The sequence below is a fragment of the Peromyscus leucopus genome, chromosome 1 (genome assembly GCF_004664715.2).
Source record: "Peromyscus leucopus breed LL Stock chromosome 1, UCI_PerLeu_2.1, whole genome shotgun sequence".
Lineage (NCBI taxonomy): Eukaryota > Metazoa > Chordata > Mammalia > Rodentia > Cricetidae > Peromyscus > Peromyscus leucopus.
In genome coordinates, this window is record NC_051063.1 from 184,474,803 (window position 1) to 184,496,673 (window position 21,871).

General features: G+C 55.2%; 1 protein-coding gene across 1 annotated transcript; it reads right to left on the bottom strand.

The window, feature by feature from the left end:
• Positions 1-1,227: 1,227 nt before the first annotated feature.
• Ssc5d (scavenger receptor cysteine rich family member with 5 domains) lies at positions 1,228-21,663 on the bottom strand. The gene is given in 19 exon segments (XM_028859379.2): positions 1,228-1,843; positions 1,845-2,148; positions 2,151-2,183; positions 2,186-2,926; positions 4,521-4,694; positions 10,415-10,582; positions 10,753-10,797; positions 10,800-11,066; positions 11,154-11,291; positions 11,294-11,716; positions 15,042-15,359; positions 17,476-17,640; positions 18,075-18,392; positions 18,849-19,157; positions 19,439-19,552; positions 19,776-19,889; positions 20,336-20,644; positions 20,900-20,926; positions 21,428-21,663. Coding segments are annotated over 19 exon segments (4,539 nt in total). The 5' UTR covers positions 21,453-21,663; the 3' UTR covers positions 1,228-1,296.
• Between the last annotated feature and the right edge of the window lie 208 nt (positions 21,664-21,871).

The following is a 21,871-nucleotide window of genomic DNA, read 5'->3' on the forward strand; positions in this document are numbered from 1 at the left end:
CGGCAGTTCTCAAGCCCATCGGGTTGCCTTTCCCAGGGGTTGCCCGAGACCGTCCCGCATACCAGATATTTGCATTTACCATTCACAACCGTAGCAAATTAGTTACAAGGTAGAAAGGAAAATACTGTTATGGTTGGGGGTCACCACAACATGAGGAACTGTATGCAGGGGTTGCAGCAGCGTTGGGGAGGCCGAAAACCGCGGCAAACAGTGTGACACAGACGCACTGGTAAGTGCCAGTCCCTGTGACGGCAACGCTATCCTGCCCATTGGGACTTACGGGGCCGTGTGCTCTGTTCTTAAAGCTGGGCTCACCGCGGCTAAGACAACTTCCTGCCTGCACGGATTCATCACTGTCAGGACTCACCATGATCACCACGAGCATGATCAAGGTCATCACCAGCATGGCTAGCGTATCAGTGCCATCGCCATGTCTGCATTATTAATGTCATCACTCATCATCACCTCCCATCACCACCGTCCTCCATCACCCATCACTACCATCCTCACGCTCACAGCCATCATCATCACCCCCGTCACCGCCGCCGATATCATCAATACCGTCATTATATTATCACCACCATCCCCACAGTCATATTACCTTCACATCATCACCGTCATGGTGACCTCCACAATCCCCACAGTCATATGATTGATTACCTTCACATCATCACCGTCATGGTGACCTCCACAATCCCCACAGTCATATGATTGATTACCTTCACATCATCACCGTCATGGTGACCTCCACAATCCCCACAGTCATATTACCTTCACATCATCACCGTCATGGTGACCTCCACAATCCCCACAGTCATATGATTGATTACCTTCACATCATCACCGTCATGGTGACCTCCACAATCCCCACAGTCATATTACCTTCACATCATCACTGTCATGGTGACCTCCACAATTAACGCCATCCTCACCACCAACACACTCACGGCCACTAACATCGCACCATGACCATCGGCATCACCTTTATTACCGACACCATCACCACCGCGACCATCATCATAAGCACCATGGTGTCACCCCCGCCCGCCATTATCACTGTCAACACCACCATCACCCCATCATCACCGTCGCTACAATTATTGCCTTCACGTTCGGCATCATCACCGTCACCATTACCGTAGCATGTGTGGCGTTGACAAGTTAGGGTCAACATTGTGACTCTGTCCCTCCAGGGTCCCCTCCCCCAGTAACAACACCCACGCTCTGTTGGTAGAATACTTTGGTTTTCTCGTGTTTGTTTGAGAGGATCTCTAGCACCCCGAGTTTCAGAGTGGGTCACACGTCTCCCCTCAGAGGCCTCTCCTCCTCCGTGGTGGTGGGGGTGGTGGGCACAGGCGTGCTGGGGGGCCAGGCCACCTCTGCTAGTCTCTTCACAGTCTCACTCAGCTGCCCCAGGCCCTGAGCGGCCTCCACCAACTGGACTAGGCCCAGCCCCAGGACTCGCCGGTCCCGCCGGTCTTCTTCCAGGACCTGCGTCAGCCTCTGCAGCCGGTCACCCACCTCCCTCACCGCGGCCACCAGCTCCACCAAGGCAGGTGGCTCGCAGGCCATGACCCTTACCGGTGGTTCTGGGGACACACATGGCCCAAGGGGACCTGGGTTGGGATAAGGGCTTGGCCCTTGAGTGAGGTGGTCAGGGGGAGGTTGGTCCCACGGGTGGGCCATGGAGGAGAGGTGAAGGTCGGGGGTCACGGTGGGGTCTGAAGTTGAGTGTGAGGTCTGGATAGGTGGAGAGGTTAATTTGGGGCTCTGGTTCCCGGGGGGTTTGGAGACCTCCGTGGACAGTGGGTCCGTGCTTGGGGCTGGAGAGGGCCTGGAGGGTCAGACTCGGGGCTGGAGAGGGCTCCGGGTTCTGCATCGGGGATGTGACCGTGGGGCGGGCTCCCCCCAAGGTCAGCTCTGGGGGGAGGCTAGGCTTGGGTTCTGGAGGGCGAGAGGGAAATTCTGTCTCCAGGGAGAGTGGGAGGGAGTTTGTGGGCGTGGCAGGGGCTGAGGAAATATGGGGGTTGGTGGGAGATTGGGGTGGGCAGTGGGTGAGGGGTCCTGGGAAGCTGAGGGACTGCGGTATATTGAGGGTCATGGTGGGTTCAGGGGTGGTGGGTTCAGGGGTGGTGGTGGGTTCAGGGTGGTGGTGGGTTCAGGGGTGGTGGCGGGTTCAGGGTGGTGGTGGGGTGAGGGGTGGGGGTGGGGGGTTCAGGGACGGTGGTGGGTGAGGGGTGGTGGTGGGTTCAGAGACGGTGGTGGGGTGAGGGTGGGGGTGGGGGGTTCAGGGTGGTGAGTTCAGGGATGGTGGTGGGTTCAGGGGTGGTGGTGGGTTCAGGGGTGGTGGTGGGTTCAGGGGTGGTGGTGGGTTCAGGGGTGGTGGTGGTGGGTTCAGGGGTGGTGAGTTCAGGGGTGGGGGGTTCAGGGACGGTGGTGGTAGGGTGAGGGGTTGTGAATGGCTTTGGGGGGGTCCTGGGGCTCACGGGGAGGTCTGAGGAGTCAGAACCCCCCGGGTCTACTTTGGGTGTTGTGCCCAAGTCTGGGGTTGCGTCGGATTCTGGAGACAGCTCTGAGGTAGGGGGGAGGCTGGTCACTTCTGAGAGCGCAGAGGAGTCCGAGGTTAGCCCTGTAGGGGAGGCGGGTGCGGGGCTGCGGGAGTGCTCTGGGATGGGAGCTGGAGGCAAACTGGCCCCAGACCTGGACGAGGTGGAGTCGGAGCCGGTCAGAGAGGGCGCCGGGGTGGGTGGGGGTGTCTGGGGAGGGTCTGTGGGCCTCCCCCGCTTGGAGGCCGAGGCAGGGATGAGCTGGGGCCAGGAGCCAGAGGTCGGCCGTGAGCCAGGAGCTGGGGACGAGGTGGCGGGCGCTGTCCTGGCCGAGGTGGGCCGCGGCAGCCGGCGCTCAGGCTTTGGCTTCCTTGGGGAACCTGGAGGAGAAGGAAAGCGGGGCGCCGATCGGTCTGAGGTCAGTTTGCCCCACCCACCGCGTCCCGGAACGCCCCTTGAGGAGCGGGCCAATGGGAAGGCAGCGATCTTCGTGACATCATGGGTCACCGGCAGACTTCACCAGGCCCTAGTGCCCCCCTCGTCTCCGCCTGTGGGGTTCCTGCCGCCACCTGGTGGCCTCTGAGGGGAAGGTACGTGGATGCAAGGAGGGGAGAATTCCGGAGGGCATGAGGAAAAGTCCCGGGGACCAGGACGATGGACAGCCTTTGGGGTGCAGAAATACGGTGAGATCGCTAGTGAACACCCACGGTGAGACTATGCAGTAATTAACTTCACGGTCGGTTGGCTGCGTTTGGATTCACCTAGGGAACGCAGCTCTGGACGTGTCTGTGTGGGCGTTTCCAGAGAGATTTTACCGAACAGGGAAGAACCACCCTGATTATCCCATGGGCTGGGGTCCTAGACTAAATAAAAAGAAGTGACCTTCGTTAGGTGTGGTGGCGCACGCCTTTAACCCCAGCTCTCGGGAGGCAGAGGCAGGCGAACTCTCTATGAGTTCGAGGCCAGCCTGGTCCACATAGTGAGTTCCAAGACAGCCTACAGTTACATAGTGAGAGCCTGCCTTGAAATAAACCAACCCAAAGGATGAGTGAAGTACCCAAATTTATCTCTCTGCTCTGTGGCTGCAGGTGCAACGTGACCAGCTGCCCCATGCACCCGCTGCCATGACGTTGGCGGACTATACCTTCACACTGTGAGCTGAAGTAAAGCCGCCTGTAAGTGGTTTTTTTTTTTAGTTTTTTAGGGGCAGGGAGCCAGGCAATGAAAAATGTAACAACTACACCCTGTCTCAAAAACATCTATCATTTTCTGATTTGCAGCAGTGATTTGCACAGTCTAGATCCGTTGACGTCTGGTCCGTGTGACTTTGCTGCGGGAATAGCTCAAGAAACTGGGGGGTGTTCAGCGCCATCCCTGGCCCCTGCCCACTAAGCCCCGATGGAATACTAGGGATGTGGTGAATGGCAGGGCACTTACCCAGTATGCGCAGAGCCCTGGGTTTGGTAATAGGACCACAAAGAAAAATATCAGATGCCGGAGTCGGCAGACTCAGGAGGCAAGAGTGGTTGGCACAAAGCCTGGCAGTTTGGCTTTGGTCCCCAGGCTGTCCCTCCCAATAATCAAATAAATGTAAATAAGGAAATAAAAGTTGGGGGACGCACGCCTTCAATCCCAGCACTCGGGAGGCAGAGGCGAGCGGATCTCTGTGAGTTCAAGGTCAGCCTGGTCTACAGAGTGAGAATCCAGGACAGCCAGGACTGTTACACAGAGAAACCTTGTCTCAAAAAAGAAATACAAATTATCATTGGGTAGATGCCTTGCCCCCGGTCATGGCAACCCCAAATGCCTTTAGCTATCACTGTGTGCTGCTTAGAACAATCCCCTCAGGTAAGCTCCAAATAATGACGCTTGTTGAAGGCTGTCCCGCTGTTGGGTCTGAGGTAAGGATTGGGTTACCCCTGGGAACCCAGAGGCCATCTCCGCACCCCACATCACAAGGTCCGCAGGCCTCACCTGTGTCTGCACGGGCTCTCGGAGCCGGAAAGGGGTGGCCTGGGCTCTTGCCGGTGCCTCTGGTGACAGCGGGTCTGGGTTGGCTTGTGGTGGGGGTCCCTTTGTGGAGGTGCGACAGACCCCTGCGCGCAGGCGTATCCCACGTCCAGGAGAGCTCATAACGACCCTGGTCATCTGCAGGTGTGTGAGGAAGAGGGCTGAGTCCTTCCTGCCACCTTCAGCCCCCTGGCAATTTACCACAGCAGGGGCTAACCTGTCACTCAGCCCCCTCAACAACCTACGTCACCTCGGCCACCAGTCAGCATGCTCATGGCTACTAGAAGCAGAAGCTGATGAAATGACCTCATAAAGGAAATAGAGGTATTACTTCCATTCCCCTGAGGCCCCCGACCTTGGGTACAAACCCTCATCATAACTGAACTATCTATCATACTGTCCCAAACCGTCTTTTTTTTTTTCTTCTGAGCCATAGCATGCACATACACACATGCACACAGACACAAGCACAAACATAAATAAACATAAATAAATAAATAAGTTGATGAATAGAAATAATCAATAAAAAGAAAAAGCAGATTCCCCAGTTTTATAAATCCTTGGACTACAGAAACATTTCCAGGCTGGAGTGAACAAGAAAAAATAAAGACATAGTTAAGGCCAGAGAGAGACGGCGCTGCTGTCTTTGAAGAAGGAAGGGGCCGTGTCTGGAAAAGTCAAGAGGGCGGACTCTCCCTCGGGGACCTGCCCTGCCAAAACTGATCTTGGCTCAGTGAGACCCATGCATTCTCACCTGCAGAAGATCAAGAAAGCATGTGTTTAAGGCACTGGACCTGTGATGTCATAACGGCCAGAGAGATAAATGTAGGTGCTTCTTGGAGCTTAAAGTCTATCCTTGTTTGGGCAGGAGAAACCACTCAGTGGCTAAGAGCATCCATTTCTATGCAGAGGACCCGAGTTAGGCTCCCAGCACACAATTCAGACAGTTCACAACTGTCTGTAACTCCAGCTTCAGATGCGGCACTGTGTGTGTGTGTGTGTGTGTGTGTGTGTGTGTATACAAATAAACTAAATTTTTTTGAGACAGGGTCTCTGTACATATCTCTGGCTATTCTGGAACTTGTTATATAGACCAGGTTAGCTTCAAACTCACAGAGATCCACCTACCTCTGCCTCTGGAGTGCTAGGATTAAAGGTGTGCCATCACCATCTAGTCATAAAAATAAAGCTTTTTATGTTTCTTTGTTTGTTTTCCAAGACAATGTTTCTCTGTGTAGCTCTGGCTGCCCTGGAACTCACTGTGTAGATCAGGCTGGCCTCACATTCAGAGATCCACCTGCCTCTGCCTCATGAGTGCTGGGATCAAAGGCATGTGCCATACCATCTGGACATAAAATAAATCTTAAAAATAAAAAATCCTAGCCCTGTGACTCTGCAAGTTTTTTTTTCCCAAAGAAAGGCCTTCGGTCCTCTTTCTGGGGCCAGTGAGGAGATGGCCCACTGGGTAAAGGTACTTGCTGTGTACCTGACGACCTGAGTTGGATCCCCAGAACTCCTACGGTGGAAGTAGAAAACCAGCTCATGCAAGTTGTCCTCTGCTCTCCACATGTGACATGGCACACACACATATGAATGAATTAAAAACCGATTCCCTTCCTGCTGGCCTCTGCTGGTGGATAATATCACATTTCTAGAAGGTTTCTCTTGATTTCCCTACTACAACCAATCATTCCAACCTTGGGATCCTGCACCTGTGGGTCGTTGTAATATAACACTCTACCAACAGTGTTTTCCATTCTAGGTGAGTTCATGGGCATCCTGCACATCGGAATGGGACATGTAGTCACACAACTCGCTCCAGTCCCTGTGGCGTCTAGACTGGAGTCCGCCGCATGAGTCAGGTGCCAGACTTGTGCTTTGAGTGACCGCACACATCACCCCAACCCAACGTGGTGCCTGCCTGCATCCTACCACTGGGAGGGAGTTCAAGGCTTGCCTGGACAATGTAGTTGACATCCAAGCCAGCTGGGGCTGTGGAATAAGATGGTCTCAAAAGCAAGCCAAGAGCTGGGAGATAGAATCTCCGTTTGTAAAGCGCTTGCTTGCAAACACAAGGAACTGAGTGTGATCCTCAGAGCACACGTTTAAAGAAAATAAAAAGCTGGGCATGCTGGTTCCTCTTAAAATCCCAGCACTGGGGAAACAGAGACAGAGGATCTCCCAGGCGTATCAGCCACCAGGCTGGCCTCACTGACCAGCTCCAGGCCACCGATAGACCCTGAGTCACAAAAACAGGTTTAGACAGTGCCTGTGGAATGGTACCAGAAGCTGTCCTCTGGCCTACACACACACACACACACACACACACACACACACACACACACACGGCCCATACATTGCAGGGACATACACAAGCATGTCACACACTTACAAGCATACACAAGACACATGTAAACTGTTTGAAACAGAGCCCCATCTTGGCCAAACACCCCCTGCCTTCTCCTAAGTCTTGCTACACGGAACTGTCCCGAGAGTTCCCTTGCACCGTTTGTAATTCTGCATTTGTTTCCCCGTGGAAAAGATCCCCCTGCCTCAGGGATTAGCTGCCTCCACAGTGGCGGGTGCCTCGCATGTGATCAATTCCACCACGAGAGGGCGCTGAAGGGCAGGGAAACGGCCCCGATTGTGCAGAACAAAGGTTCTGGAACTCCGGCCACACCTGATCGAGGACCAGGGTCTCTAGGAGATCACTTCCGGCTCCAGCATCCCAATAACCAACCCTAACACCAGCATGAGATACTGCCGGGTCCAAGTCACAAGTCCCTGAGCCCGCTCCCTGGCTAGACTCTACAGGTGGCCAGGCTGGATCCTGGGGACCAGTCAAAACGCGCCGCACCCCTGTGATGTAATGAGGTGCGAGGCAGAGGAGCGGGTCCCTGCCCAGCCAGGCCTGACTGCGCACGCCGGGCTGGGGAAAGAATGATCCTCCCAGCAGCGACAGGCAGAGAGAGACACAGCAGAGGCCGTGATTGCTCCCAGTCAAAGTGGAGAGAGTGAAGACAGAGGAAAACAGCGGGGGTGCGGAAGGGAGCGGGTGGGGCAGAAATAGTGTCGCACAGGGAGAGACAGAGAAAGAAAGGATGGAGGCCAGTGGAAGGAAAATCAGAAAGCGTGACTCGGAACACGACAGGAGCGGGCCGGAAAGAGATGGGGTACATGTAGTGCCCCGTGCCTGTAATCCAGCATTTGGAGAGGAAGGGTGCAGACAGGGAATCACGGCCAGCCTCGGCTACATAGTGAATCCCAGCCTGGGCTATCAAGGAGCTTATCAAGAAAGAAGAGTGAGGGAGGAAGTGGAGGAAGGAAGGGAAGGAGAGAAATGGGGACGGGGACACCCATGCACATACATACACAACGTAGTGAGATTTTTTTAAAAGAAAAAGTGAGGGGCTAGAGAGATGGCTCAGCGGTTAAGAGCACTGGCTGCTCTTCCAGAGGACCTGAGTTCAATTCCCAGCACCCACATGGTGGCTCACAACCATCTGAAATGAGATATGGCGCCCTCTTCTGGCCTGCAGACATACACGTGAGGCAGAAAACTGTACACATAATAAATCTTAAAAAATAAAAAAAAATTTAAAAAAAAGAAAGAAAAAGCGAAGAGGATGAGATCTGAAAGGAAAAGGAGGAAGCCACGGAAGAGGTCAAGGTAGAGGGTGTGGAATGGACAGTGAAGGGGAAACCCAGGAAGGCAAGGAGAGAGGAAGCGGTATGAAACACAGCCCGGGATCCCAGGGCTGAGGAGGTGGAGGCAGGGAGGACAGGAGTTCTGGGCCAGCTGAGACAACCCAAGAAAAGAAGGAAAACCAAACTAGTGAGAAAAGGGATGAGGCGGTGAATGGAAAGGAAGATGGTGCTGGGCGGCGGTGGCGCGCACCTTTAATCCCAGCACTTGGAAAGCAGAGGCAGGTGGATCTCTGTGAGTTCAAGGCCAGCCTGGGCTACAGAGTGATTTCCAGGACAGCCGGGGCTACACAGAGAAACCCTGTCTCAGGGGGAAAAAAGGAGAAAAGGAAGAGGAAGAAGTAGAGGAGGAGGAGGGAGGGAGGGAGGGAGGGAGGGAGGAAGGAAGGAAGGAAGGAAGGAAGGAAGGAAGGAAGGAAGACACAGGGCCTGAAGAGATGGCTCAGGGGTTAAGAGCACTGGCTGTTATCTCAGAGACCTGGGTTCAATTCCCAGCACCCACATGACAGCTCACAACTGTCAGTAACTCCAGTTCCAGGGGATCTGGCACCCTCACACAGACATACATGCACCAATGCAAATGAAAATAAATAAATCTTTTTTTAAAGATTTATTTATTTATTATGTATACAACATTCTGCCTCCATGTATCCTTGCAGGCCAGAAGAGGGCACCAGATCTCATTATAGATGACTGTGAGCCACCATGTGGGTGCTGGGAATTGAACTCAGGACCTCTGGAAGAGCATTCAATGCTCTTGACCTCTGAGCCATCTCTCCAACCCCCATAAATAAATCTTTTTAAGGAAGGAAGACACAAAAAGAAAGAAAGTGGGAGGAGAGGCTGGAGAGATGGCTCAGCAGTTACGAGCACTGGCTGCTCTTCCAGAGGACACGGGTTTGATTCTCCCCACTCACATGGTGGCTCACAACCATCTCTAACTCCCGTTCCAGGAGCTCTGGTGCCCTCTTCTGGCCTCTGTGGGGATTGTATGCACATGGTGCACAGATATGGATTTGGGCAAAAGCACCCAGACCCATACAATAATAAATAAAACAAAAAATTTAAAGAGTGGACGGAATGCAGAATTTTAAAGGAAAACTGAGAAAGAAAATACAAGATACCACATTGTGGGGGTGGAGAACAGCTCTAGAGATGAGGAAGGGGAGAAGGTGGAAATGGAATCAACTGGGGAGAAAGACACCAGGAGAGGAAAAGAAAACAGAGTCTAAAGTGCAGATAATAAAGTCAAGGAGTTGATAAGGGAAGGGATGTGAGCAACGGCGTGTGCAGGAGAGAGAGAAGCGTCCGTGGGGCCGCAGGAAGTGCCCGCGAGGAAGACAGCTGGGTAGGAGGTGTCCAGAGAACACTCTGGGTGGCAGCTCGAGATCTCCGTGTGGGCAGCCGAGAGGGAAGGACACAGGCTATAGCGAGACAGAAGCCATGGTGCAGTAGAGGGACAGATAACTGCAAAGTGAGACGTTGTCCTGCTGGGCGGGAGGCAGAACCCGGGCCCCAGGGATCCCTGCCCGGGTCTGAGATCAGCTGACAAGGACCGAGTGTGGCCTGTAGCTCACTTTCCCAGTAGCTGGGGTAGGAAGCGTGTGCTGACCGGGTAACCCTGAAGTGGGGGTTCTGGGTCATTCCCAGAGATGCTCCAGTCTGAGGGGGTCAGGCTGGTGTGTCACGGGCATTTCCTGGTCGCTCAGGACTTGCTGGTACCCTCTGATCTCTCAGACCCCCAAGCTGTCTCTCTGCGCTCTGGAGGAGATGAATACTGTCCAATCCAAGGACGGAACACATTCAGGATGTCTAGGTGGATCCAGGGAAAGCCTGCAGGGCCGAGGGGCCCTGGGTCAGCTCAGTTAGAAGGATCTGGATGGCTGGCCATGGTGGCACGCATTTGTAATGCCAACACTTGGGAGGAGGAGACAAGAGGACCAGGAGCTCAGGGCAAACCTCGGCTACATAGCAAGTTCAAGGCCAGTCTGGGCATACATGATATATCATCTCAAAAAAACAACCCGGGTAGGCCATCTGGTAAAAGTACCTGCTGCCAAGCTTATCAACCCGAGTTTGATTGCTGGGACCCCCCCTCCTGGAGGGAGAGCTCGGCAAATGCACCCACACAAGTTCCCGGTCAAGCGCCTCACCTGTGTCCGTAAGCCTCTGTGTTGCCGAAGAGGGGACTTCCGGGTTCCTAGTGGTAGCCCAGGAGAGAGTCTGTCCAGGCCATGCTGCCACAGTGGTCCCTTTGCTCAGGTCCTCTCCTGAAGTGGGGTCCCAAGTCCAGGAGGGGTAATCATCGTCATCTGGGTAGCCTGGGGAGAGCATGTGTCCCTTTCTGCTATCCGAGGTTCTTACCACTGTGCTTCCCTTCCGGAGGCTCCTCCGGGAGCCCTGCCGCGCCCCCACCCTGACCCCCCTCCGGCCAGGTCACCCTGGGCCACTCTGACCCCCTTCCTCAGCCTCCCTCACTGTTCCCCGGTACCGGTGCAGGTGAGCACCACGTCTTCCTCGTGGTCACAATTGTGCTTCCCCACGCGCCCGAGGGGCAGTCGCTCAGGGAGGTCTCACTCCCCTTACAGCCCATGTCGTCCAACCAGATGGGCCCGGTCCCGGGGCCGTAGTGGGTTTTGCCTACTCGGGGCCGGACCTTTCCACAGCCCAGTTCCCAGCAGGCGACTGTGGCGTCCCGGAGGTCCCAGCTGTCGTCACAGACCGTCCCCCACCGCCCAGCATGCCACACCTCCAGCCGGCCAGCACACCTGTTGGGCCCATCGGCCAGGCGGACCCGGAAGGGACCTGGGGGGGGGGGAGGCCCTCGGGTTAGGAGGTAAGGGGAACTGCCTCGCTGCGGTTTCCCAACCCCTTTGAGCCTCCGCCACTCACCCGATGGCACAGGGTTTCCAGCAGATGGGGAGGGGGCTGGATCCTGGGATGACTCCAGAGAACCTTCTGGGCTCTCACCAGACGGCTCCAAGGAGGCCTGAGGGATTTGTGTGATGGTGGCCTCAGAGGTCACTTCTTGGGGCCTTGAGTAGACAGTGATGCTACAGCCTCCGAGGTCCACTCCCAGGGGACCCTAGGAGTCGCCTTTATAGTGGTGTGTGACGTCTGTCTGTGGGGAGCCTCCGTGGTCAGTCTTTTGGGTGACTCAGAGGTACGTGGGGTTAGATGTAGCGTGCTGGGGGTGCCTGGGACCCTGGAGCGTTTAGTAGGTGGTATCCCAGGGGGTTGGGTGGTTGGTCTTTTTGCATTTTTAGGCACCCACTTCTTAGTACTCTTGGGCGCTTTCCCAGGAGCCTTTGTGGTTTTCTCTAGCACACTGGAGGTGAGGCTGGCAGAGGCCTTGGTGGCCAGCTCTCCTGGAAGCCAGGCATCCTGATCTCTACCCAGCCCAGGGAGCCAGCTCCAACTGAAGGGGTCTGAGATGGTATCCAGGCCAGGGGTCCCTAGGAGGCCGGGAGGGAGGAAAGAGAAGACATAGAAACCATGATGGTGGACTCAGGGAACCCTCCCACCACCACTAACCCATATCCTCCACCACTAACCCATCATATCCTCAGCCCACTTTTCACTTAAAAAAAAAAAAAAAAAGGAGGGAGGGGGTGCTGGACTGGAGAGAGGACTCAGTGGTTAAGAGCACTTACTGCTCTTCCAGAAGATCTGGGTTTGAGTCTTAGCACCCACACGGTGGCTCACAACTGTCTGTAACTCCAGTCTCAGAGAATCTGATGCCCTCTTCAGGTTTCTGAGGGTTCCAGGCACACCCATGTTGCACAGATGTACTTGCAGGCAAAATACTGGGGTGTGTGTGTGTGTGTGTGTGTGTGTGTGTGTGTGTGTGTGTGTGTGTTTCAAGACAGGGTTTCTCTGTGTAGCCCTGGCTGTCCTGGAACTCGCTCTGTAGAGCAGGCTGGCCTCGAACTCACAGAGATCCGCCTGGCTCTGCCTCCCGAGTGCTGGGATTAAAGGCGTGCGCCACTGCCCAGCTAGCAATCTGTATTAACTGTATTTGTTCCCTGACAGCTGCAAGCATGTCTGCAATGAACTCTCTCCATCCACTCTCATCCCTAACAACACCCCTGCTCCCTGCCCGCCTCTCTCCCCCGTACACAGCTTTGGGTTGTGTTGTGTGACCCATTCGGTTCCATCAAAGGCCATCTGTGTTACCACTGGACTGGGACTGTCATGAGAGGCTGGTGTGCAGATTAAAACTACCTGGAGATGCTACCTCACCCCAGTCCGAATGACCGTCATCAAGAAAAACAGTGACAGCAGATGCTGGTGAGGATGCGGGGAAACGGAAGCCTTATTCACTACTGGTGGGAGTGCAGAGAGGTGCAGGCGCTGTGGAAAATTAGCGCGGAGAGCCCACAAAAAGCTGGAAATGGAGGCTGGAGGGATAGCTCGGCAGGGAAGAGCATGTGCTGCTCCTGCCAAAGATCTGAGTTCCATTCCCAGCACCCACGTCAGCAGGCTGACAGCCACCAGAGCCAAGGTCTGTGGCGCCTCCGGCCTTTGAGAGCATGGCACTTGTGTGTGCAAACCTATACACATAAACACATACACATGATTAAAAGTAATGAAATCAATACCTTTTCAAGGCAAGGAATGGAGCTACTTATGACAGCTAGTCCCGTCCCAGGCATGAACCCTAAGGCAGTGGTTCTCAGCCTTCCTAATGCTGGGATGCTTTAATACAGTTTCTCATGTTGTGGTGACGCCCAACCATAAAATTGTTTCCGTTGCTACTTTATAACTGTGATTTTGCTGCTGTTATGAGTCATAACGTAAATATCTGATATTTCCAATGGTCTTAGGCGACCCTGTGCATGGATCATTAGACCCCCCAACGGGGTCTGAACCCACAGATTGAGAACCATTGCCCTAAGGACTTCATATCTTACTCTTCGAGACAGGGGTCCACTAAGTTGCCCAGGCTGGCCTTGAACTAGAGATCCTCCTATCTCAGACTCTCCAGTAGCTGGGATTATAGTCTTCCCCTTCAAGCCTGGCTTTTTCCCCCCTGAAGATTTATTTTTATTTGATGTGAGTGGTTTGCCTGCATGCATATCTGTGCACCGTGTGTGCTCAGTGCCTGTGGAGGCCAGAATAGGGCATCAGACTCCCCCAGAACTGGAGTTAGAGGGCTGTCACCTGGAATCAACCCTGGGTCCTCTACAAAAGCAGCCTGTGCTCTTAACCATTTATCTGTTTTTGTTGTTGTTGTTGTTTTTTATAACAGTGTTTCTATAGTCCAGGCTAGCCTTAAACTCTTAAGAATCCTCTTGCCTTAGCCTTTCAAATGCAGATACTACAGGCATGCCCTACTACCCCTGGCTTTTCTTCCATATTCGTCAGCCTCAAGAGAGGCTCAATGGGGCTGGAGAGATGGCTCAGAGGTTAAGAGCACTTCCTGAGGTCCTGAGTTCAATTCCCAGCATGGTGGCTCACAACCATCTGTAATGAGATCTGGTGCCCTCTTCTGGCCTGCAGGCATACATATATAATAAATAAATAAATCTTTAAAAGAGAGAGAGAGAGAGAGAGAGAGAGAGAGAGAGAGAGAGAGAGAGAGAGAAGCTCGAAGTCTACCAGGCCATGTCCCTGGTCTCGATCCTTCTGTGGCTCTCCCAGAAGAGAGAGGGACAGATCTGATGACTCTGTTCTTTGAGTCACCATTATCTATGACCTATCTTTCTGGTTAGGCCACACAGGCAGTAAAGGATGAGCCATGCCCAACACAACCTTGGGTACTTTGCCCCTGGCTCCAGGAAGATGACTTCTAAGCCCTTGGGATGTTCTTGCCTGTAAGAAATTCCTTGTGTGTATGTGTTGAGGGGTGGGCTGGGCTGGAGAGATGGCTCAAAGGTGAAGAGCCCTGGCTGCTCCTCCAGAGGACCCGGGTTCAATTCCCAGCACCCCATGGCAGCTCACACCTGGCTGTAACGCCAGTTCTAGGGGACCTGACACCCTCACACAGACACACATGCAGGCAAAACACCAGTGCACATAAAAATAAATAATCTTCTTTACAAAAACTAAGAAATTCTTTGCGTGTTTGGAGGACTTGCGCCATGTTAGTCTACAATGACAATGTGACTTCTGAACAGCCATGTACACCTTCAGCCACATCTATGGGGTCAAGCCCCTCCAGACAACGCCAGACATCGAGCTAAGACAACCGGTCTGGCTGGCCATTCTTGCAGCTTGTCACACCCATTGCTGGGAGAATTCAGTACTGTCCACCCCACCCCACTGGGAACTCATACCTGCAGTCCGCTCCATGTACCCTTTCCCTCGGCTGAATTTACCCTGCACCTTCACTCTGGTGAAGCCTGGCCCTGAGCTAACGGCCTCTCTCCTTCCTGAGAGTCCTCTCATGGACTGAACCTCAGTGTGGTCTTACAGACCCCCAAACTCCACCTTGTCACACTGGTTTGCAACAGCTCGTTTGTGTTCCTCTTTCCCTCCGCGGGGCACGAGCTTCTCAAAGACCCATACATAATACGTTCATTCCATTCTGTGCACCCAGCTCCTAGCTCAGGGTCTCGCACTGGAGTTGGAGACTAGGCTCCCAAAAATGGGGGAAATGCACGGCCCACGTTGATGTTTAACTAGCTCTTATTTTGGCCAGACTTAGGCGATTTGAATGAGGTTATATGAGCTAATTACCACTACAGGGCTCGGGCTTAGTAAGCACTTGGTCAAGTTACCGACACCCCGGTCTCCATCCCTTCCTCTAGAGCCAGAAGACGGCTAGTGTGTCCTCACCGGTGCAGGTAACCCCGACATCCTCATTGTGGGCGCAGTTGTGTTTCCCCCAGGCGGCAGCAGGGCATTCTGAGAGCGAAGCCTCGGTGCCCACACAGCCCACGTCATCCAGCCAGATGGGGCCGGCGCCCCAGCCGAAGCGGCCTGCTGCAGGGTCTGGTTGCCGAGGCCCCCCGCAGCCCAGCTCGCGGCAGACCACCGCCGCGTCTCTCGTGTCCCAGCTGTCGTCACAAACCGTCCCCCAGCGTCCGTCATGCCATACCTCCAGCCGGCCAGAGCACCTGCTGGGTCCAGCCACCAGGCGCAACTGGGGGGACCCTAGAATAGGGAGAGAGGGGAAAAAAAGCCAAGAGTTAGGGTCAGAAACCCCGTCTGGCGCCGGGCGGTGGTGGCGCACGCCTTCAATCCCAGCACTCGGGAGGCAGAGCCAGGCGGATCTCTGTGAGTTTGAGGCCAGCCTGGGCTACCAAGTGAGTTCCAGGAAAGGTGCAAAGCTACGCAGAGAAACCCTGTCTCGAAAAACCAAAAAAAAAGAAAGCCTGTCTGGCACTCTTCATCTGCCTGCATTCCGCCTTCCTTCCCAAATGTCCATCTATCCACTGTCTAGGCTTTTCCTCATGAATCCCTCCATCCAGAGAGCAGATGTTGATCAAGTTCTCCTCTGCACTGGCCACAAAGCCAGGCCTAGCTGGCTGGCTCCTCAGAAAGCTAAATATAGAACTGCCGTATGATATAGAAATTTCACTGTTAGGAATGGACCCAAAAAATATGGGAAGGGGACTGGCAAGATGGCTCAGTGGGCAAGGGTACCTGCCACAAGCCTGACAACCCTGAGAGTTTGCTCTCTGGGACCCCCACATGGCAGAAAAAGAGTTCTCTGAACCCCATGTGTGTATCACGACACCTGTGCATGCACACAAGAGATGAACGTAACTTTAAAAAATGGAAAGACTGTGCTAACATACACTTGGTGTACATGGCTGTCTACACTGGTCACAGTAACTCAAAGGTGTCTCTTAGTGTATGGACAAGTTAAACAGAAGAAGGTAATGATCTTTGCGATGCACTTTGGAATGCACATTGCAGCCCAGGCTGGCCTCAGACTCAATCCTCCTGCCTCTGCCTCTCAAGTGCTGGAATTGCAGGAGTACACCGCCATGCCCATTGAACCAAGGGAATTACTTTACTTTCTTAGGGTTTTTAATATTACATCCATTTATGTACTTATTGGTGTGTGTGTGTGTGTGTGTGTGTGTGTGTGTGTGTGTGAGCGTGTGTGTGTGTGTGAGCGTGTGTGTGTGTGTGTGTGTGTGTGTGTGTGTGAGCGTGTGCCGCAGGGTGTGCCTATGCGACCATGTGCACGAGGGTCAGAGGAACGTTTGTGAGAATCAGTGTTCTCTCCCCACAACAAGTCCTGGGCTGAAATTCAAGTTGTCGGGCTTGGTAGCCAGCATCTCCACCCACGGAACCATCTTTCTGGTCCCAAGGGATGCTTGTGTGTTTGTGTGGATGGATGTGTGTGTCCATGGGGAGTGCGTGTTCATTCATGCAGAAGCCAGTGGTTGACATCATTCTCCAAGTTGGTTTTTTTTTTTTTTTTTTTTTTTTTTTGAGGCAGGGTCTCGCACTGAATCCGAGGCTCACTGATTTGGATCAGCTGACTGGGCAGCAAGCCCCCCCCACCCCCCGTCAAAATAATTCTCAAACTGTGCAGTCACTTGGAGCAAGCCAGAGGACATTGTGATGGTCCCGCCACAGGGCACGAGAACCCAGAAGCTTTAGATGGCAGACTTTCGTCCTCATCCTTCTGCCCTGCTTAGGACCCAGCTACAGAAGGTGGAACTCTTGCGCAAACACAACTCTGGATTTTAGGATATCAGCAGAACATTAAAACAAGTACTTGGCCTAGGCCGTGGTGGCACACGCCTTTAATCCCAGCACTCGGGAGGCAGAGGCAAGGGGATCTCTGAGGTATAGATACCTGGTACCTCTGAGTTTGAGGCCAGCCTGGTCTACAGAGCGAGATCCAGGACAGGCACCAAAGCTACACAGAGAAACCCTGTCTCGAAAAAAAACAAAACCAAAAACAAACACACACACACACACACACACACACACCCAAAAAAACAAAAAACAAAAAAACAAGTACTTGGGGCTGGTTAAGAGCACTGGCTGCTCTTCCAGAGGTCCTGAGTTCAATTCCCAGCAACCACATGGTGGCTCACAACCATCTGTAATGAGATCTGGTGCCCTCTTCTGGCCTGCAGGCATACATGCAGACAGAACACTGTATACATAATAAGTATAAAAATCTTTTTTTAAAAAACAAACAAAAAGCAAGCACTTGTCCTGCTGAGCAGGGGCATAGGCTACCTTTCTTTTTGTGAGCAAGTTCCGTGGGACAGTCTCACAGCCAGGGCAGAGAGGCACTCACCAGCTTCGGGCCCAGGCTCTGGGGGGGCAGTGGGAGCAGCAGGGGGAGGAGCCCAGCTGCCTGCCGGGCCCGGGGTCCGGCCCCCGGAGGTAGACAGAAGCCTGGGTGTTGAGGTGTTGCTGTCCACTGCGGGCGCTGTGGGCTGCCCAGCACCGAGAGGCATGCCTAGGAGGGAAAAGACCTTGGTACCACCTCCAAGGCTGCCTCCTACCCAGGAGGCCCAGGGCTTCCACGTCCCTGACCTGCAGCAAGAAGTGGGTGGGAATAGGAGGGTAGAGAGAGCAGGAAATGGAGGGAGTCTGGAGGTGAGGGAGAAGGGGGAGGCACTCCTAAGCGGGTAAGATTGGCTTGGGCTAGGAGCGAGGGAGTAGGCTTCACCCCATCAAACACCAGACAATATCCAGTGTCCCTTAGGGAGACCAAGTCACCTCTAGTTACCTTGGACCAAGGTTTCACATAGGAATATAAGATGGGGAAAGAGGGAAATCCGTCACAGGAAGGGAAGCATGAGCAGGGACCACTTCTTTCCCGCCCACTTCAGGTGACCACACAACCCACGGCCTCATCCTTCCCCACTGATGTCCCTCATAGGCCCTCACCATCACACACGGCCCCAGCATCCTCCCGATGGTGACAGTCATGTTGGCCCCAGGGCCTCGCGGGGCAGAATCGCAAGGATGTCTCGTTCCCCCGACATCTGAGATCATCCAGGACGATGGGTCCAGCCCCCTCCCCAAAGAAGGCGCCCCCTGGGGCGGCCAGCGCGCCCCCACAGCCCAGCTCCCTGCAGGCCACAGCAGCATCCCGAAGGTCCCAAGCGTCGTCACACACGGATCCCCAGCGCCCACCGTGCCAAACCTCCAGGCGGCCAGCGCAGCCGTGGGGACCATCAGCGAGGCGCAGCCTGGGTGCAGGACCTGGGTGTAGGAGGTCAGGGGACAGGGTGACAAGAAGTTAGGACGGATGAGGAGCTGCCGAGTTATACAGACCAAGAAGAGGCACTAGACCGGGTTTGCAAGGACTGGGTTAACACTGTGAGAGTCTGGGATGGGTGAGCAGATACCGAGTTAGACCAGTTACGGGTGGTTAGGCACCCTGTGCCAACAGGGAACAAGAATGGGGGGGGAGGGGAGCGGGCAGCAGAAGGAGGACAGTGAATGGAGAAGGGAGCCCCCAAGTGCCCTTCCATGGCCCCCAGCTGAGGCTTGGCAGGCTAAGCCCAAGCTTCGGTCCTGCCTCTCCCATTTCTCCAGAGAATGTGTAGAGAGATAGACTTGCGGCCTTTTACCCCTTCCTAGGGGAGGGAGGAGCTAGGATCTGAGAACTGAAGAGCGGAGGGGGTAGTCAGCTCCCCCGCCCCCGCCCCCGCATACCAGTGCAGACCAGCCCGGCATCCTCAGTATGGTCACAGTTACTCCGGCCCCAGGGGCTTCTGGGGCAGTCCCGGAGAGCCTGCTCTCCTCCTCCACACCCTACGTCATCCATCCACACGGGTCCTGAACCAGGCCCGAACCTGGCACCGCCAGGGGCGGCCAGCGCCCCCCCACAGCCCAGCTCCCGACAAGCCACAGCTGCATCTCGGAGGTCCCATCCATCATCACACACAGTGCCCCAGCGTCCACCGTGCCAGACTTCCAGGCGGCCGGCGCATCCGTGGGGACCTGAGACCAGGCGCAGCCGCTCTGGGGGGACAGAGAAGGGAGACGTAAGAGGCTATGCCTAACGTCAACGTCTGGGGAGAGCGGAGGCCCGGAAAGGGCCGTGGACTGAGGTTTGTCTGCCCACTGGCTCATTCAGAAGAGAGAACTGTCACTGGCCGGACCCCTGGGTCTCACAGATCAGTTAGAGGAGGGTGGCCAGCCCTGACTGAGGCAGAACCGAGGTCTGGGATCCTCAGTTTGGCTGGGCCTAGGATCTCACGGCACCAGATCAAGGAGACAAGGAAGATTTGGAGGAGACTCACCTTGGCGGGGAGCTCCATTTGTCAGTACAGGGGCCCGGGTGGACTTGGCCTGCTTCGGTGGCCTGGGATTCTTCTTGCGAGGGCCATTCTGGGAGCTTGCTGCTGGTTGGGGAGCTGGGAAAGTGGCACGTGACCAGGAAGTCAGGCTCTGAGCTGTTCACCCTTCCTGACTCCTAGGCATCTGTCTAGGGATCCCTTGCTGAGAGTCTGAAGGGCTGGAGGATTCCCGGTAATGAAGGACACTCGCTGGCAGGAAAACATCTGTAGCAAGATGACCTCCCCCCATCGCTGAGACAGACTGGGGTGCAGGGTGGGAAGCCTAGTCTTTTGTGCTCACCATGAGTCACAGGGGGCTCCTCTGAGCTAGGGCTCAGCTCCCCGGGCAGTGGCAGCCACGGATCCCCATCCAGTAGGGATGTCGAATCTTCTCTGGAGTTAGCTGCACGCTGACCTGCGGGAGAGGACCAGAGTTATGAGAACAGTGATGGTATCAGAATAGAGGGAGGCAGCGGCGCACGCCTTTAATCCCAGCCCTCAGGAGGCAGAGCCAGGCGGGTCTCTGTGAGTTCAAGGCCAGCCTGAGCTACAGAGTGAGATCAGGACCGGCACCAAAACTACACAGAGAAACCTTGTCTGGGGAAAAAAAGAAGAAGAAGAGGAGGAGGAGGAGGAGAGAGGTCACTTGTCACTTGATCCCTGGGACAGAACAACCTGGATGCTTGAATTCTCTGGGACTCAGAAATAAGTGATTGTAAGCTGGGGGTTCTAGGAGGTGGGGAGGAACCTGGTCTTATGGGGATAGGGAATTAGGCATTTCTCCACTTCTAGACGGCTCAAATCTACAAGAACTATGGACTTGGGGTTTCTGGGGTTTCTGAGGAATTTGAGTCTCTTTACCTACACAGACGACGCCTGCGTCCTCCTCATGAGAGCAGATATGGGCCTTCCAGCCCCGGTGGGGACAGGTACCCAGCTGTCCCTCACTGCCCCGGCAGGCCAGCTCACTGAGCCACACGGGCCCGGTGCCCTCCCCGAAGAAGGCACCCCCGGGGGCGGCCAGCGCCCCTCCGCAGCCCAGCACGCGGCAGGCCACTGCAGCATCCCGGAGGTCCCATCCGTCGTCACACACGGTGCCCCAGCGCCCGCTGTACCAGACTTCCAGGCGTCCCGCACAGCTGTGGGGACCATCAGCCAGGCGTAGTCGCTCTGAGGGGCGAAGGAAACACCGTGACCCCAGACAGAAGCCCTGGGGCCTGGGGGCCAGGGAGCTGCCTTGCAAGGTGCCATCTACCCTGGAGGCAGGACCCTGGACCCAGACTCCTGGGTACAATGAGAGGAGCGTCTCGGAGATATTGGGGGCTGTGTGGAAAGTCAGAGTGGAATCAGGGGAGCAGGGGCCCGTGGGAGAGTGGCGGGAGGCTTGGAGCTGGGTGAGGCCAAGTGGAGAGTCGGGACACTTACCAACAGCCTGGGTCCCCACCAGAAATGCTGCAGAGGGGGTCGGAGGGAACAGAGTGGAGGTGAATTAGGGGGAGGGGTCCTCTCCCCAGCGCACGCTCCCGGCTTAAGTTTCGGTGAGAAACATCCACTCACATACTGATTCCTCACACCTCTGAGTCAGAAACCCCACTGCTGGAATGGACTTTGGGTGGAGGCTGGGATAAGTTGCAGGTCCCTGGGGCGGGTGGGGCCCAGATGCCTGACCCCTGAAGACAGGGCTGGGGACCAGACTGAATGGTGGGATTGATACCCTGCAGTGTGAATGCAGGGTAACAAAGGGTAGGTCACTTGGGTTGCTAGGCAGGACGCGCAAAAGGCTGGGTCCCTGAGGGATTAGAGGGGCCGGCCAGATGTCAGGATAGTCCAGAGCACCAGAACCAGAAGAGGCTCCCTGAAGCCTGCGTCCCTAAACTGGACAAGCTGAAGGGTCAGAGGTGAAAGTCCAGGTCCCTAAGGTACCCCCTCCCCCAAAGGGAATGGGTCACTCACCAAGGAGGCAGGCCAAGCCCCTCATGTTGGCAGAGTCCAGGGCAGGGGTTGGGGGTGAAGGGGAAAGGAGGGGAGGAGAGAGGAGGAGGAGGCAGCCAGAGAGAACGGAGGGAGGGAGGGAGGTGGCCGCCGGGCCGGCCGCCGGAGGCGCCCTGGACAGCTAGGAGCAGGCTGGGCTGAAGGCTTTGCCAGGAGGGAGAGCTGCTGCAGGGAGGCAGCAGGGGACAGGAGGGGGAGGGGGCTGGCCGCAGCTGAGGCTGCAGGGGGGGCGGGGGGCGGGGGGCAGGCAGAAGGGAGGTGTTCAAGTGCAGACACCCACACTGGAGGAAGGCGGCCAGCCAGGCTCCAGAGGGCCACGTGCTCAGAGATGCTTATGGGGATGGCAGCCCTGGGAAGGGACAGGCCTGGGTGTCTGGGGGACAGGGCTGAGGCACACCCTCCTGC